The sequence below is a fragment of the Apis florea genome, unplaced genomic scaffold (genome assembly GCF_048593485.1).
Source record: "Apis florea isolate Af1SG1 unplaced genomic scaffold, ASM4859348v1 contig_2272_pilon, whole genome shotgun sequence".
Lineage (NCBI taxonomy): Eukaryota > Metazoa > Arthropoda > Insecta > Hymenoptera > Apidae > Apis > Apis florea.
Genome location: NW_028256549.1, coordinates 3,122,901 through 3,138,080, shown reverse-complemented (window position 1 = coordinate 3,138,080; position 15,180 = coordinate 3,122,901). Strand labels below are relative to the sequence as shown.

The 15,180-nt window shown below is 40.6% G+C and overlaps 1 protein-coding gene across 1 annotated transcript in view; it reads left to right on the top strand.

The window, feature by feature from the left end:
* Window positions 1-15,180, top strand: part of LOC100867214 (uncharacterized) — a 165,244-nt gene that overhangs the window by 136,691 nt on the left and 13,373 nt on the right. The window contains exon 5 of the mRNA XM_086902468.1: window positions 14,083-14,255. Within this exon, the coding sequence (XP_086758594.1) occupies window positions 14,083-14,255 (173 nt within the window). The remainder of the gene's footprint in view (window positions 1-14,082; window positions 14,256-15,180) is intronic.

Here is a 15,180-nt window from a genome sequence, read left to right as displayed (position 1 = left end):
GATTATATAAGAATCTTTGTTCTTTGCGTTGGGAACACAAGTGAAGTTCGTTTAATTAAAATTGTTAAATATTCTTCGTAGCAAATTGAACGAGAACACGTGAAACCTATTTACTTATATTGCCAGGTGAAAATTGTGAACGAGAAGCGTTAGTCTTATTGTCATTCGAGGTTTCTTAAAAATGTATACGTCGAAAGTTAGAAATTAGAACAATAATCGATACAAATACACCTTACTTTAAAATGAACAGGAATACTCAAATAGACGCTTATTAGCTATTATTGTCAAATAAAGTTGTGAAAAGCACTAATCTTATTGTCGTTTCTTAAAAATTTCTACGAAAATAGAAATTAGACCCAATTTATCGATACGAGTACGAGTACAGTTTACGGGAAAATGGACAAGGAGCACATCAAACAGACGCCTATTACCCATTATTGCCAAATAAAATTGTGAACCAAAAGCACTAATTTTATTATCGTTCAGAGTTTCTTAAAAATTTCTAAATAAAGTAAATATTAGACGAAGGAAAAGGCCCAATTTATCGATACGAGTACAGTTTACGGGAAAATGGACAAGGACACGTCAAACAGACGCCTATTACCCATTATTGCCAAATAAAATTATGAACCAAAAGCACTAATCTTATTATCGTTCAAAGTTTCTTAAAAATTTCTAAATAAAGTAAATATTAGACGAAGGAAAAGGCCCAATTTATCGATACGAGTACAGTTTACGAGAAAATGGACAAGAGCACATCAAACGGACACCTATTACCCATTATTGCCAAATAAAATTATGAACCAAAAGCACTAATCTTACTATCGTTCAAAGTTTCTTAAAAATTTCTAAATAAAGTAAATATTAGACGAAGGAAAAGGCCCAATTTATCGATACAGTTTACGGGAAAATGGAGAAGGGCACGTGAAACAAGCGCGATTATCCATTATTGCCAGTAACGGGCGCAAGCCGGAAACGTCAAGCAACCAATTTAATGAGAACTGTTCCGCAGAATCTAGCTTGTTCCTAACCTCTATGCGCACGTATGAACAACGTAGATTTCGCCCGTTGCATCGCATCGTATTATGAACCGAGTAATTACGATCCATCCCTCTCCCCTCCCCCCAACCCAGCACAGGTCGCAGAATTTTCGGAAATGCGGGCATCGCTCATCGATAACTATGCAGGCAGCACGATGCAGGCACTTTAATTAGTATGTACGTATCCAGTTCATTACGAGTTAACAAGTCGGTGAATAGCCACTCGGCTAATTGCCCTCTGCCACGCCTCTTCTCTCCCCGGACGAGCTCCCACTCTTCCTTGCCTACCATCTTTTTTACCACCGCGGAGAGAACGTGCGATTAATTGGAACGTGTTCGTTAACTCCATCCAGGCTTGATCCTCGATTCGTCCATCCTTTTTCTCCTCCGATTAATGTATCGTCGAACGACATACATCTGCATTCTTCCGTTCTAATTTCGTATCGTTGAATTGTATAAAGCAATCGAATCCTCGAACTTTTTTCGAGATTTTGTTCTTAATTTTCGTATGTCGATGTCTTATTGATTTGAAGGTTTATCGGAAGGGGTATCTCTCGAGTTTATCTCTCTCAAATATTGCTTGCTACTAATTACATACGATCGTCAATTGTGAAATTGTGAATTCTTCGATATCGTGTCCCGCCTTCTTCTTCTCCATTAATATGGATACTTTTGGAGATACGTTTCTTCGCGGAGCAGGGAATCGGTTAATTTGAAAGTTTATTGGGAAGGGATTCGAGTGACGATATGATATAGGGAGAGGTGGAGGCGGGAAAAGAAGTCGAGCGCGGCGGCGAGCAATTACTTTTGCAATTATTTTTAATAAACTCTCGAGAATTAATTGCGCTAACCCGGTGGGCTAGTCGTTAACGAAACGCGACAGGAGATGGCACAAAGCCTTTCCACACGGTCGAATGTGAGGAATTCTCCCGATACCGTTTTTCGACACCCGCAAATTACGCCTCTCCATTACCATGCTATGCAAACTTTCCTCGAATCCAGTGGAAACCTGTTCACAAGACTTGTTTATCCTCTCTGTTTAAATTTCACGATTGCAATTGAATCGCAATGAAAGTGAACGGAAACGTTGATAATTAATTATTGAAACGTCCGAACGACACGATTTTAAATTTTCGTAGAAGATTACAAATCTTTTTTTGTTTAAATCGTTTAACATAAATTACAATAAAATCGTATATAACGATATTTCCTATATTCTATTTCCATCGTTTCAAAATGCATATATATCCGAAACATATCCTTAAAATTCTTAAAATTACGATCTAAAAATTTTAGAATAAATGTATACCTTTATCTCTTCGTGTACGACACGATGATGGGACAAAAACAAGGGATCTCTTGCCAGGGTGCAGCGGGCATGATCGGTTTCATCATAAAGGTCGCGAAAGGGTGGGCTGTTGTGGTTTCGAATTTACGAAATGGTACGAAACATGTCGAAATTATCGGGTGAAATCGTGCGGAACGATAGCGTGGATCTGGGCGGAGAAGCGGAGAGCAGAGGAGGCTTTGCAACGTCACGTTCCTCTCGGCGAGTCAGCTCGGGACACGTTCGTGGCACAAGCCCTGCACGTGGATGCACTCGAAAAGAGGCTCGCTGGGAGTAGTTATTGGTTCTGAACAAATACAATAGCCGAGCGCGATTGACATAACGATACTCGATCCTCTCCTTTGCCTCCTCTTCCCGTCTACAAATTGCGAGACAATTTTCCCCTTCCGTCTCTTCTTCTCTTCCTTCCTTTTTTTTTTTTTTGAACAATTCCCGATTATCGGTTTCCTCCTTCTGGATTTTTTCAAATTCTTTCTCGATTAAACTTCGTATTTTTTTTTTTTAAACTTGGACGAATTCGAGGAACGAGAATCTCTTTGCTTATTGCTTATTCGTTGAAATTGGAAAAATTTGGAAATGACGATCGATCTCGCACCGGTGTTAATTTACGTCGCATTTGAGTTTCGAAAAGAGAAATCATCGATCCGATATAAAATAATCTTGAGTCATAATTTAGGTCACGATTATTAAAAATCGTAAATAGCCCCGAATTTTTTCCGCGTTTATCGCGCAAAAGGAAAAATCCATTGAATTTAAATACCAGAAACACACTTTTCCCGTTTCGTCGAATAAATTTTTCGACAGCGCAAAAAAGGGTTATCGATAATCGATAAAAAAACGAACGGAACGACAGAAACTGGATCGCGTCTGTCCAAGGGATTAAATTAATTCGACAGTATTCATAAAAAAGCGAGTGAAATTCGGTATTATAAATAGAAATAACAATAAATCGATGGAAACGAAATGGAGGACTACCATTAACCAGGCGCCTGTTGTCGCCTAAGCTAATTCCATTCTAATCGATCGGCTCGTTCAATTATTCCTGCGGCGTCGATGTAATTGCACACTAGTCTCGATCCCTCCCTCCACGCCCTGTTTTTCGTTATTGCAATCGCGTTGTTCGCGACCGTTCGAACGAAATCGGCGGCGTTTCGTGAAATCGACTCGCCCCCGTGGCAAAAAATTTCGACGAAACCTTTATCGGCCGCCAGATGAAACGAACAGTTGGAGTGTCGAACTGCCGTTTGACACGCGAGCGCGGCCGAAATTGGCGGAAGGTAGCGTGAATCCAAACCGAGGCTAACGCGTGGACGAATATAATCGAAAGGAAGGGGGAGCAAAAAAAGAGGGAAGAAGCTTGCGTTCGAAGCTACAAAATCGAATAGTTGTTGAATATCGGATTGTTTATCGGAAATCTCTCGCAGACCATCGATCCCGCTAAATTCATTTCACCACAAAGTTCTTGTTACCCTTGGTACTCAATCTTTTCGTTTCTTTGTTTTACGAATTATAGAAGAGAGATACGATATTCGAAGATGTATCGCCCGAACGTTATATTTTGCTATTTTGTACCAAGATATTTATCAAATGTATAAAAGAAGCGAGCGAATTTCATTAAATTTTGAACTATGAAAAGAAAATATTTATCAAATCAATTTCTGCTATTCGATATCTTCCATTCCAAGATTTCGAAGATCCAGAAGAACGAGTACCAACCTATTCGATATGTTCTTCCACTCCAAGATTCCAAAAATCAAAGATCTAGAACGAGTACCAACCTATTTGATATCTGCTACTCCAAGATTTCGAAGATCCAGAACAACGAGTACCAACTTATTCGATATCTTCCACTCCAAGATTCCAAAAATCCAGAAGAACGAGTACCAACCTATTCGATATTCTCCACTCCAAGATTCCAAAAATCTTTCAAAGATCCGGAAACAGCGAGTACCACCTATTCGATATCTGCTACTCCAAGATTTCAAAGATTTGCAGGACAATAAGTTCGCTTAGCCACGGTTCATTTCATTGATCGAGCACGTGTTCTTATCACACGGAACGGAACGGAATCCATCTGAGCCGGCAGCTGGCCGGCCGATTAATCCAGACCAGATTCGCACACGTAACACGTGCGAAAGAGGCGCGCAGACTGGTTTTTCCAAAGAAGCGTACTGCGGACTGCGGGATACGAAGTGGGGGGCGGTCTCTCTCGTTTCTCGTGCAGGAGGGATGGCGGTGGCAGGACACTCGGTGGACACTCGAGTGACCACAGATTTATGAGGAGGGACCGGGACGAGAAATTTCGAAATGTTTTGCCAACGGGAGGGAGGGAGGGGGTAAAATAGCGTGTCTGGGCCTGGCTTCCCTCCCCGGCTTTAATTACTTTCGCGGATAATTGATTCGAAAATAACGTCCGTCTGCGGCTACCGAGAATGGCCGGGCGACGATGAATCGAGCGAGTTCGGAACGTTTTATGGAAGGAATATGGCAGTTGAATAGGTTTTGATGGGGCACAGCGGTTTTTAGACAGAATCTGTGACCCATTCCTCCCCCTACGACGAGGGGTGATCCGGATGGTTTCGTTAGCTCCGCTGATTTTCGTTTAATCATTCACCGTCGTGTCGTCCTCGCTCGAATATTCGTATATTCACATATTAGAAAGAAGGGAGAGTACACGGATTTGCATAAAATTGGAGAAATATGCCCCCTTTATCGATGTTTAAAAATGCATCAAACGAGACGAGGAGATTGGAAAATAGATAGGAAACGTAATTTGAGAATTGAAATCGTAGGATCTCGCGAATAATTAACGCGCTCGACGCGGCATCGAAAAATCGACAATTATAAAAAGAATATAGGGAAAGAATGGAATGGAATTCGAAACAGAATATGGAACGTTTCGAATCGTTCGCGACCTCGCGTAACGAATACTTCAATCGATCAGATCGCATCGAAGGATGGGTCAGCGTAATAAAAGTAACGAAATCTTACGTTAGTTGCCTTCCGTAATCCACTTCCATCCGATCCGAAAATCGAAATTGTTAATAACGGATGGGCATGGAGCGTGTCCGAAAAACCTATGCCGGAGCAAAATTTATACGAGTTATTGCGAGTTCTGGCCGGCAAACTAAATTTTCCCGCCAGCTGTTCCACCCTTCCTTCCCTCCACTCACCCCACCCTGCTTCTCCTCCCCGATCGAACTTTCCGATCACGACCGCCACCGTTGTAACCGAATCACGAGTCTTTTTTTTTTTTTTTTTTTTTTTCTTTTTTTCCTTCGTTGAAAACGTCTGGCCGTGGGGCGAAAAAAATATATATATATATATATATTTCTCGAATAATCGCGTTCCCCGCGCGGCTCGTTTCGATCGATTAACTCCCGTCCCGATAGACTTTTCGAATTGGCTCTGTTCGTCCTACGCGAATTGTTCGCTACGAAAGGATACGCTCCACGTGCGTCAAAACACGCAACGGTTAACCACGGTGGATTAACACGGGAGGTTAAAATGGGATCGTAAGAGTGTTATAAAGATATAATTCTCGTCGGCTGTCTGGGAGAAAATATGGGTTTGGAAACGATTGAACGAAAGTTTACATCGGGATGAATTTCTTCGAGAAAGTTCTTCTTTTTTCCCTCCCTTTCTTTCGAGGAGGATTCATTTTCCTAGATCGGGGAAAGGGAAGGATTATGCAAATGTAAGGGAAGTAGTAGTAGCAGTTGTTTAAGCGAAGCTCGAGGATCGGATGGACAGGTGTAAATTATTTTTTTCTTCTTTCGTGGCGAGGAAAATCGAAGGGAAAGGGAAAGGGAAAAAGATTTGCGCTCGATGGATGGAATTGACGGAGGACGGATCTGTGGCCGACATCGTTTGATCTAATTTCTATCGAATGACGCATCGCGATTCCTGTGCTGATCGACGCAATCGGTTCGTGTTATTTTGAATTAATGAACCCGATCAACGGGCCAAGGCACTTGATTACGGGTAATTGTTAGTAAAAACGTTCAAACATTTATCGATGATAACGCGCGTGATTATCGTTGCACGATGGGAACGTTGCCGGGCGGATGAGCATGTTAATGCACGATTGGGCGAAAATTAATATACATGGGAAGTTAATTTTATAGGGAGCGGGCCATCGTGAAATATGCAATGCTCGCGTATCCGTTTACGAGCTGTTTCGCGCGAAATTGCATCAAATTTGACACCACGCGCCACCAATTATTTATATCACCAAGAAGATTAACGCTCTTTTCTTTTTTTTTTTTTTTTAAGTTTTTATTACATCATTTACGACTCTGAACACCGTATTATTTCGTTTAGATAGAGACAGATGCAAATTAGAAGCGTCGATCACTTCGTTGAATCGAAAACCGCCATATTTCTTTTCAAGTCAGAGGCAGTAAAATTTAATAATTGAAGTTACTTTGATAATTTACAAATTGCAAATACAATTGTAGTGGCAAACTAAAATCAAAATAGCTACGAATAAATGTTATTCAATAAGCATTTTAATAAGTAGGTTGGTTTAGTTACTTGTTAAATTAACTTTATTCGAAATTTTTAAATAACTAGTTACTTTTTCAATTTTTTAATGCCCAACTCTGACTCGAAGGATTCGAAGACTGCCTTAGACATAGTGAATAATAAAGTGAATAAAGAAATAAAAAATTTCGTTTAAAGAACAAAAAAAAAAGGCTAAATTTATTTTGAAAATGAACGCAATTGAACGATTTCTAAAACTGAATTAATCTCTATGCTGCTCTCGTGTACGAGATTACTTTGAGCGAAAACGTTTCAACTTTGAAAGTCGATCAACCAACAATTCCATACAACCAAAATTGTTTCGAATTTTCAGTAACGCGCTCTCTAAAACGTTCTCTCAATAAAATCGTCGGAGCAATCAGATTAACGACGAATTTTCGTCAACGAAACTTCTCTCTTAGCAAAAACTCCCCTCTCGTCGTAATCGTCATCTTCGTAATATTCCTTGCCCTATTTACCAAAGTAACAAAGTTCCTCGCCATAAGGCGATCGTACAATCGACCGTGTAACAACCCACAAAGTTTTTACTCCCCCGTGCAAATAAGACAGACTGGAATATAGAGTTGATAAAATTACAGTTATCGACGTGGCAGCAAAGTTGATAATTCAAGGGAACGATAAGTTATAGTCCCGACAAATGGATGTTAATTTAACTCGATGTTAACTCTTTGCACTCGTGTTTACCTTTAAGAAGATTACCAATCAAGAGTCTCTAGAATGTAATTATATTATACACATAATTATTAATGCGAATGTACGTGCAATAATAAAATGTAGGATTTCCTCTTTTTTCAATGGATCGTCCAATAATACAATAATTACACTCGCATTAATAATTATTCGTTAATGATTACTCGCCCCTTTAAATTTTATCTTCTAACTATTAATTCGTAATTCGAATTAAAAATTTCCCCCGTTTTAAATTCTACGAAAAAAGTAGAGTAGCATTTTTTTTTTTTTTTTTTTTTTTTTGTAAAAAAAACATGAATGCATGATTGATAATTCTTGGATAAACTGGAAAAACAGGTTAGAAACATGTTTAGCATCGAGCGAAGCGGTGAATTTGGGTGGCGTGTAACGGTAGCAGAAAATGACAGAGTTGAACCGAGTTGCAGCAGTGCGTCATCGTCTAATTTTGAATTCTCGATCCGCGCCGAGTGTCATGTTTCTCCGCGCCGCCTTGGACGAGAAAGCGCTGCATTACCGACGCTGCTGTACCCGGAAGTAATAACACTTCCGAAAACTCGTGTCGCCGATTCGAAGCGGGGCCACCGAAACTGAAACGCGGCAACTGTTCGCGGCCCAGATGGAAATTCGCGGTCTGACAAGCGGAAAAGTGTTGTTTGCGAGAAAGGGGAGAAATGAAAATTCACGAGCGTTCGCTCGTGCTTTAAAAGCTGGGGGCGGGCTTGTTCGATATTTTTTGGTTTGGTGAGAGAGAGAGAGAGAGAGAGAGAGAGAGGTGGAATAATTGTGGGTGTATTTGGAGAGAAAATTTTTGAAATTTGAAATTTGTTTTAAATCTTAATGCAGCGAAAATTGAACGAAATTTGTCTTGCTTATTTTATTTTATACATTGGAAATGGAAGCGAAGTAGTAGAATGTTATTCGTTATTATGCAAAATTTATTTGCGAATAAAAATATTCTTGATCCTTTGAACACATCTATTTCCCCTTGGACATTTCACGTATCTCCTTGCTCATAAATTGTACAAATAGATTTTTCGATAAAATCTTAAATCGTATCTATGCAAAAACCGCAACTTATTTGAATATAACGGGAGAAATAGAGTCACGTTTAAAAAGAGAGAGAAAGGAATCCTCGAAATTAACCTCTCTGGCCGTTTTCCACGTGGAAATTGGTCGTCCTCCCCCACGTTTTTCCTCCGCAAATACAAATTATTAATTTGTACAGAGGAGAATAGTGCACGGCATAAACGGCATAATTTATATAATATCGCATTATTCCCCTTTATTTGAACAATTCGTACAGAGCCGGCCCACTAATAAATGGCTATTATTACGTAAACGTGCCTCGCTACAGATTCAACGCGCATTCATCGGGCGAGGGCGTGTATCACGTGTTGCACGTTTATTACAAATTTCCAGGTGCACGGTGTTTAAAACAAACGCTGTTTCAATCCGAGGCGTCGAACTGCGTCGAGAATTATCCTTAGAAATACATGGAAAACACTGGCCGGCTTAATAGGGAGCGATATAGATTTGGATCAATATTCGGATTTTCGGTGTCCTTTCATTCGAGATTCAGGGAACACGCGATGGAAGGGAATCTAGATGAAATCCGCCTGGCTGGAAAAATCCTCTCTCTCTCTCTCTCTCTCTCTCCGCGCGCGCGATACGAGAGAAGAAAGAATATCGCGGAGCTAGATGAAGAGAAATCTTAACGTGCACGGGGGGAAATGCAGCTTTACTCCCGCGGATTTCGCGGGAGAAGAGAATAGGAGCGAGGTTTCAGAGGCTTTTCTAAAGAGGCAGTAAAGCTGAAGAATACGGCAGCTATTCGAGAAAACGATCCGAGAAGAGTTTCGACCCGGAAGAAATAAATTCTAAAAAAAGCTTAATTATTAGATCAAATTAATTCGTCAACGAAGATAAGATATTTTTTTTCTTTATGTCTCTCCCACGACGATTGTATCACAGCCAAGTAAAAAAGAATAACATATTTTTCTCATCGAAATACATAATTTTTGAAAAATGCTTTCGGTAAAAGATCTTTCGAGTGATCTGAAGATTCCAAATATTCCGAACCCTCAAGATAATCGGAATCGACGTAAAATTAAATTCTAAAAATTCTCAAACGAAGAAGGGGGTGAGGCAACATACAATATGCGTAATGAAAATCTGTTCGAACGAGACAATTCAAGCCCCGCTACTATTTCCCCGATAATCTTTGAAAAAGCAGGGCGACCGACGAATTCTCGTGGTCGCCCAAAAACTGATCATCCAAATTTATGCGAGTCTCTCGTGTTGCCAACGGCTAAATACCGTTGTATCTCCATATACTCTCCTCTCCCTCTCTCTCTTCCCTCTTTCACTCTCACTCTCGTCCGTCTCGTTCGACACGATCTATCGGTTTTTGCGCGCTCGTTTTTGCACACTCCCGTAGATTAAGTCTACGCCGCGACACGAGGCTGTTAATGAACGAGGAAGTGTCGTTTGCGCCAGGAAACCAGGAAAGGGGGAATAGGGAGGAATTTTCAAATTTGCGTTTACGCCCCGAAGCCAAACGAACCCCCCTTTACTCTCTGCCCTCGACAACGAGCTTCCTGCGCTGCAAACCACTGCCCCGAGCAAATGAACGCGTAAATATACTCCCCCTCTCCCCCGCTCGTAAATACAAGAGAGATTTATATACCGCACGCGCACTCTCCCCTTCGATTTTATTCATTTATTTATTCCTTCTCCTCCCGTTTCCCGAATCGAATCGGCCGTTTTTTCGTTGAAATATACAGGGTATATAATAACGATCGCCCATTTTTTTTTCTTTTTTTTTTTTTTTTTTTTTACGTTGCGACGTTTTTTTTTTTTTTTTACACGTTCTTTGTACATCCTCGATATTTTCCGGAAATTTTCACCCTCTGCTCTGAGCGGAGAGAGCGAGAGAAAGATTCGAGATTCATTGAGAATCGGCTCCCTCGATGGCGCAGACATCCGGAGCAAGGAATCCAGGGATGAGAGAAAAGACGAAGGCGTCGGTTCGAAATAAGTAAATGTACACGGTTGGTGTACATCTAGGATAATTTTTTCGATCATAGCAGAGTGGACAGAGATGTGTTTGGGTTCGAACCATCCTTTTTTCATTCCTAGATTTCTTCCAACTCTCGTGGAGGAACAAGTATTGAATAAATAATTCGTATTTGTAACGAGAAATTCTTCTTCGAATGTAGAAAAAGAACCGAAGTTCGATTTTGAGAAGTTGATGCGTGGATACTACGAGTGTTCGATATTTAAAAATTCTATCCAATCGAGAAATGTTTGAAATTTTTCCGCCATAAACTCCGTCAATTATCGCAAAAGAAAATACTTTTGTTCGTTCATTTCCAATGAAAATCTCGTCTTCTGGTGTTATTTAACGCGAAACGAAGGAAGCACGATTGCCCACAAAATTGCCACGCACGTTTTTAATCCGAATTAAAATGGTCAATCGTATCGACTCGATCTCTGTGCGTACTTCGAGAGACTCGATGAATTAGAATAGCTGCTTGGGATTTTGGAAATTTTAGCGAAAGAACACATTTCTCATAGAGAGAATAGAATTGGACGATCGGTCTCGAGGTGAGGTTTAACGGGATAATTTGCAGAGGGGCGGTTTTTATCTCGCCCCCTTCGCAACGAGAATCGAAGAAAGGAGGAGAGAAAGTTGGCGCTCTTATTGCGAAGCTATGCGAGTCTGACGACCTACTTGAGTCCTCCAATTAATTGGACGACCGCCTTCACGGAGACGATGTTAATTAGAGATTATTACCAATCGTTCTCCCTTTCCCACGAGTGGTCCCGCCGATCGAGGCACCTTGGAAATTATATCGATCCATCCGAGAAAACCTCCTTATTCCTTGGAAAATGAAAAAATTCATACATTTCGTTTCTTCTTGTCCATTTCCAAAGAATCTAGGAAAACGCAGAATCTGAACAGAATCTCGTTTTAGCTAAGAATCCATGGATAATCGATCGAATTCGAGATTCAAAAATTATTCAAATTTGCGAAGAAAATGGAAAAAAAAAAATTGAGGTCGAGAGCGTATGGAATTAGTATCGTATTCCACCGCTTGGGATTAATTACACGGCGATAAGGTCTCGTCAATGGCCGAGGGGGGGGAAGGGAATTAAATAGAAGAGGGGCGAAACCCGTTCTTTTATCTGTTGGACGAGTTTTCGAGAGTAATACGATGACTTCCAGCTTCCTCCGGATACCAACCCGCTGTCAGGGGGGGGGGAGAGCTTTGAAACTGGGCCGAGCGCTAATTAAGGTCTAATTAATTGTTTCACGTACGGTGGCAGCCTCCAATTATGGCTTCCAATCGATTATCAGCGTCTGTGGCAGAAGTACGGGTTCCTATTGAGCGAAACACGATCACTGATAGAGGAAAGGAAAAAAAAAGAAGAAGAAGAAGAAAAGAAACGCGAAAAAAAAGCTCGCCGGGGGAAAAGGCTCGAATACACTCGAACGAAAAGAATAGAATTAGTCCTAGTTTTCCGAGTTTTAGAAGCTGTTGAATCGTTGTTGTTGTAAAAGGATCGATGATGATTTTTTTTCTAAAAAAAAAGAACAAGCAAATTTTAAGCACGTGTATTAATTATTATTAAAAAAAATTGTTATGCCTTTTATAAATTTTACCAAATCCAAAAATGTCTTCAAATCACGAATAACAAATAACATCTTTCTCCCTCTTCTCGCATCGATTCACCACACAGATAAGATGAAGAAAAATATTCATACCTGTGTCTACTGCGCCAAATATCGTCTTTCATCCCGGTGTGTGTTCAAACTTTTCTACCGCAGCCTTCCAATGCACGAAAACCCCACTCCCTTCCCCCTTCGTTGCGCAAAGAAAGAAAAAGAAAAGGAAAACGGCGATCCATACGCGGCTCCATACTTGTTGCGAGAGAATTGCGTGGAAGAATGGCGGAAAAGGGCGCGCCGAGGTCCGCAAAGTCTTCGATATTCCCTTTAATCCGGTTGGACCGATCAATCGGGACTCTGCCGATACTTGCCACGTCCCCCCGGGATATCCTCCGCGGCAGGGAACTAATCACGGAGTGGAAACTCGGTTCGTGACTCGGTGGCTCGGTTGGATTGTCGCTTTTGAAAATTTCATTCGACAACGTTGGCCAATCGTCCCCCGCGCCCTCCCCAAATTGAGTTTCATGTAACGGTACGTACACGCGATTCAATTCGACGACACGTATATCCGGAATGATAGGGAGGGATAAAAAGAATTCTCGCTACATTGATAAATTAATCGATCGGCCAATTGTCGCACTTTGCATCTGAAATTATCTTGTCTATACACGATCGTAAGAATTTAATGCGATTACGAAACTTGATGGCGTGCATCGCGAAATTGGGACGAAAATTATCGAAAAATGCGCTTGGAAGAAAATTTGTACGGCAAGTTGTGTCGAATAAAGTGAATCAATTTGAACGGATAAAGTTTAAAGGAATAACGGGTGATAAAAAAAATTCTCGTTACATTGAAATTATCCGTAGTTTCACGGAAATGTGTTATTAGTTGCTATCTTATCCTATGATCGAAGAATTTCTCGCTCATAATACGATTTAATACGATTACTTAAACTTAATGGCGTACACGTCAGGCACGAACGATGAAAACGCGATTCGAAATTATCGAGAATGTGATTACGTTAAAAAATTTAGATGGCGACTACTTGGCCGCCAGAAAGATTCTTAAATATCGGAATAAAGTCGAGTCAATTCGAACAATTTAAAGATTCGGAATGACATCCGGAATGGCGCGTGATAAAAAATTCTCGTTTCAGTACGATAAATTAATCGTACTCTAATCGTGTCCGATAATTAACCGAATTTTCGCGTGCAATCTTATCTCTATAGAATTTCTCAGTCGTAAAAATTTAACACGATTGCGATTAAACTTAACGTCAGAAAATGATGTTTTTAAGAAAATTTATACTCGCGATTATTTACATACAAAAAAGATTCTCAAAATTTAATTGGAATAAAGTTGGAATCGACTCGATTCTTCCATTTGAACGGATAAAAGATTGGTTGTTCCAATTAAGGGGTTTGTCGCGAGTTCACAACTTCGAAATATGGGATGGGATTTTCAAGAAGAAGATTCATAAACCATTATGGAAATTCGCAATTAGTATTCAGCTTATTTCGGCCAATTACTATCCGACAGGTATTATCGGTTAATTTAAGCGAGCTTCGTTGCGCGATAATGCACAAAGTTCGCGCTTGAATCCAGCTATTCAAATACAAATTTCTGAAACGACGTCGGCCAATTTCGAATTCGATCCTGTATTATCTTGTCGTATTGGAAACTCTTCTGGAAACGAAACGATTCTTTCGCGAAATTTTGTCTCTCGATCGAGGATAATTTCTGATTGCTCGAACGACAAACTTGGCACAACTCTGGTGTGTTACAGCTACGCGAGTACACGCTGACGGAAACGTATCACGAGGACGACGTCGAGGTGGAATTCGTCAGCAACGACAATCTGCTAGCCAGCAATCCGACTCCTAGGGGGATCGATCCGAACAGGGACCTGAACGAGGCCATCGCCGAGGAACGGAAGGAAATGGACACTCAGAGATACAGGTACGTATCGCTCGTTCATTTTTATCGAATTCCATTGTTCGAACGAACGAAAATGGTGTAATGTAGCAGCGGCGTCGAAACAGAGGAAACATTCGAGGGACAATTTGAAAATTTCTCGATTATCATTATCCGTGTTATTTATAGAGCTTAAGGTAGTTTTTTTTTTTTTTAGAAAAGTAGAGAAGAAAGAAAGGGTAAGGGCGTGTACAGATGCACTTTGTAAACGATTTAATTTATTTTCTTCTTCCGTTCTCGATTTCGATCATGTGAGATTAAGAATTGTCAATTACAACGATTTAAGAGTTACGTTTCGAAGATTTAAAGCCTTCTTTCATATTCGTACGTGCTATCCATGCTTTGTATGCCAAGATAGTATTACGCGTTTACTTATCGAAGAAAGGATGATAGAAATATTTATATCGTGGTTTATCACCATTTCCAGTAACAATTAAATCCTTCCTAAAAATCGAAAACTCCTTTCATTCGCCAAATATGCACGGTTGAGAAAAGAAGGCGGTCGAAGTAGAGTAGTAATGGTGGATGTTTGGCCAGTAACGGTTCTCCTGTTTGTTCACTCTAATTCGAAGAATTAAATACCAGGTCAGATGCTTGAAAAGAGGCTTTTTCCAGGCTGGGAAATTCGCCCGAAATTTTTCGCGAAACTTTTTTTTCCAAACGCTGTATGTACAGAAGAAGGAGGGGCAGAGATGCAGAGAGGGAAATAACGATTCCACGCGCATTTCTCGTTGCACAAAGCAAACGGCTAGACGGAGGCGTAGGGAAAAGATGAACTTTCCCTATGAAACCGGGGATGGCTCGATCGTGAAAGTTAAAGAGGGAAATAGAGCGAGAGAGGAGGAAGGGGAGGAGAAAGGATCTCGTAACGATACGAGCCGTGGCAAAAGGGAGGGAAACGTGAGATAGA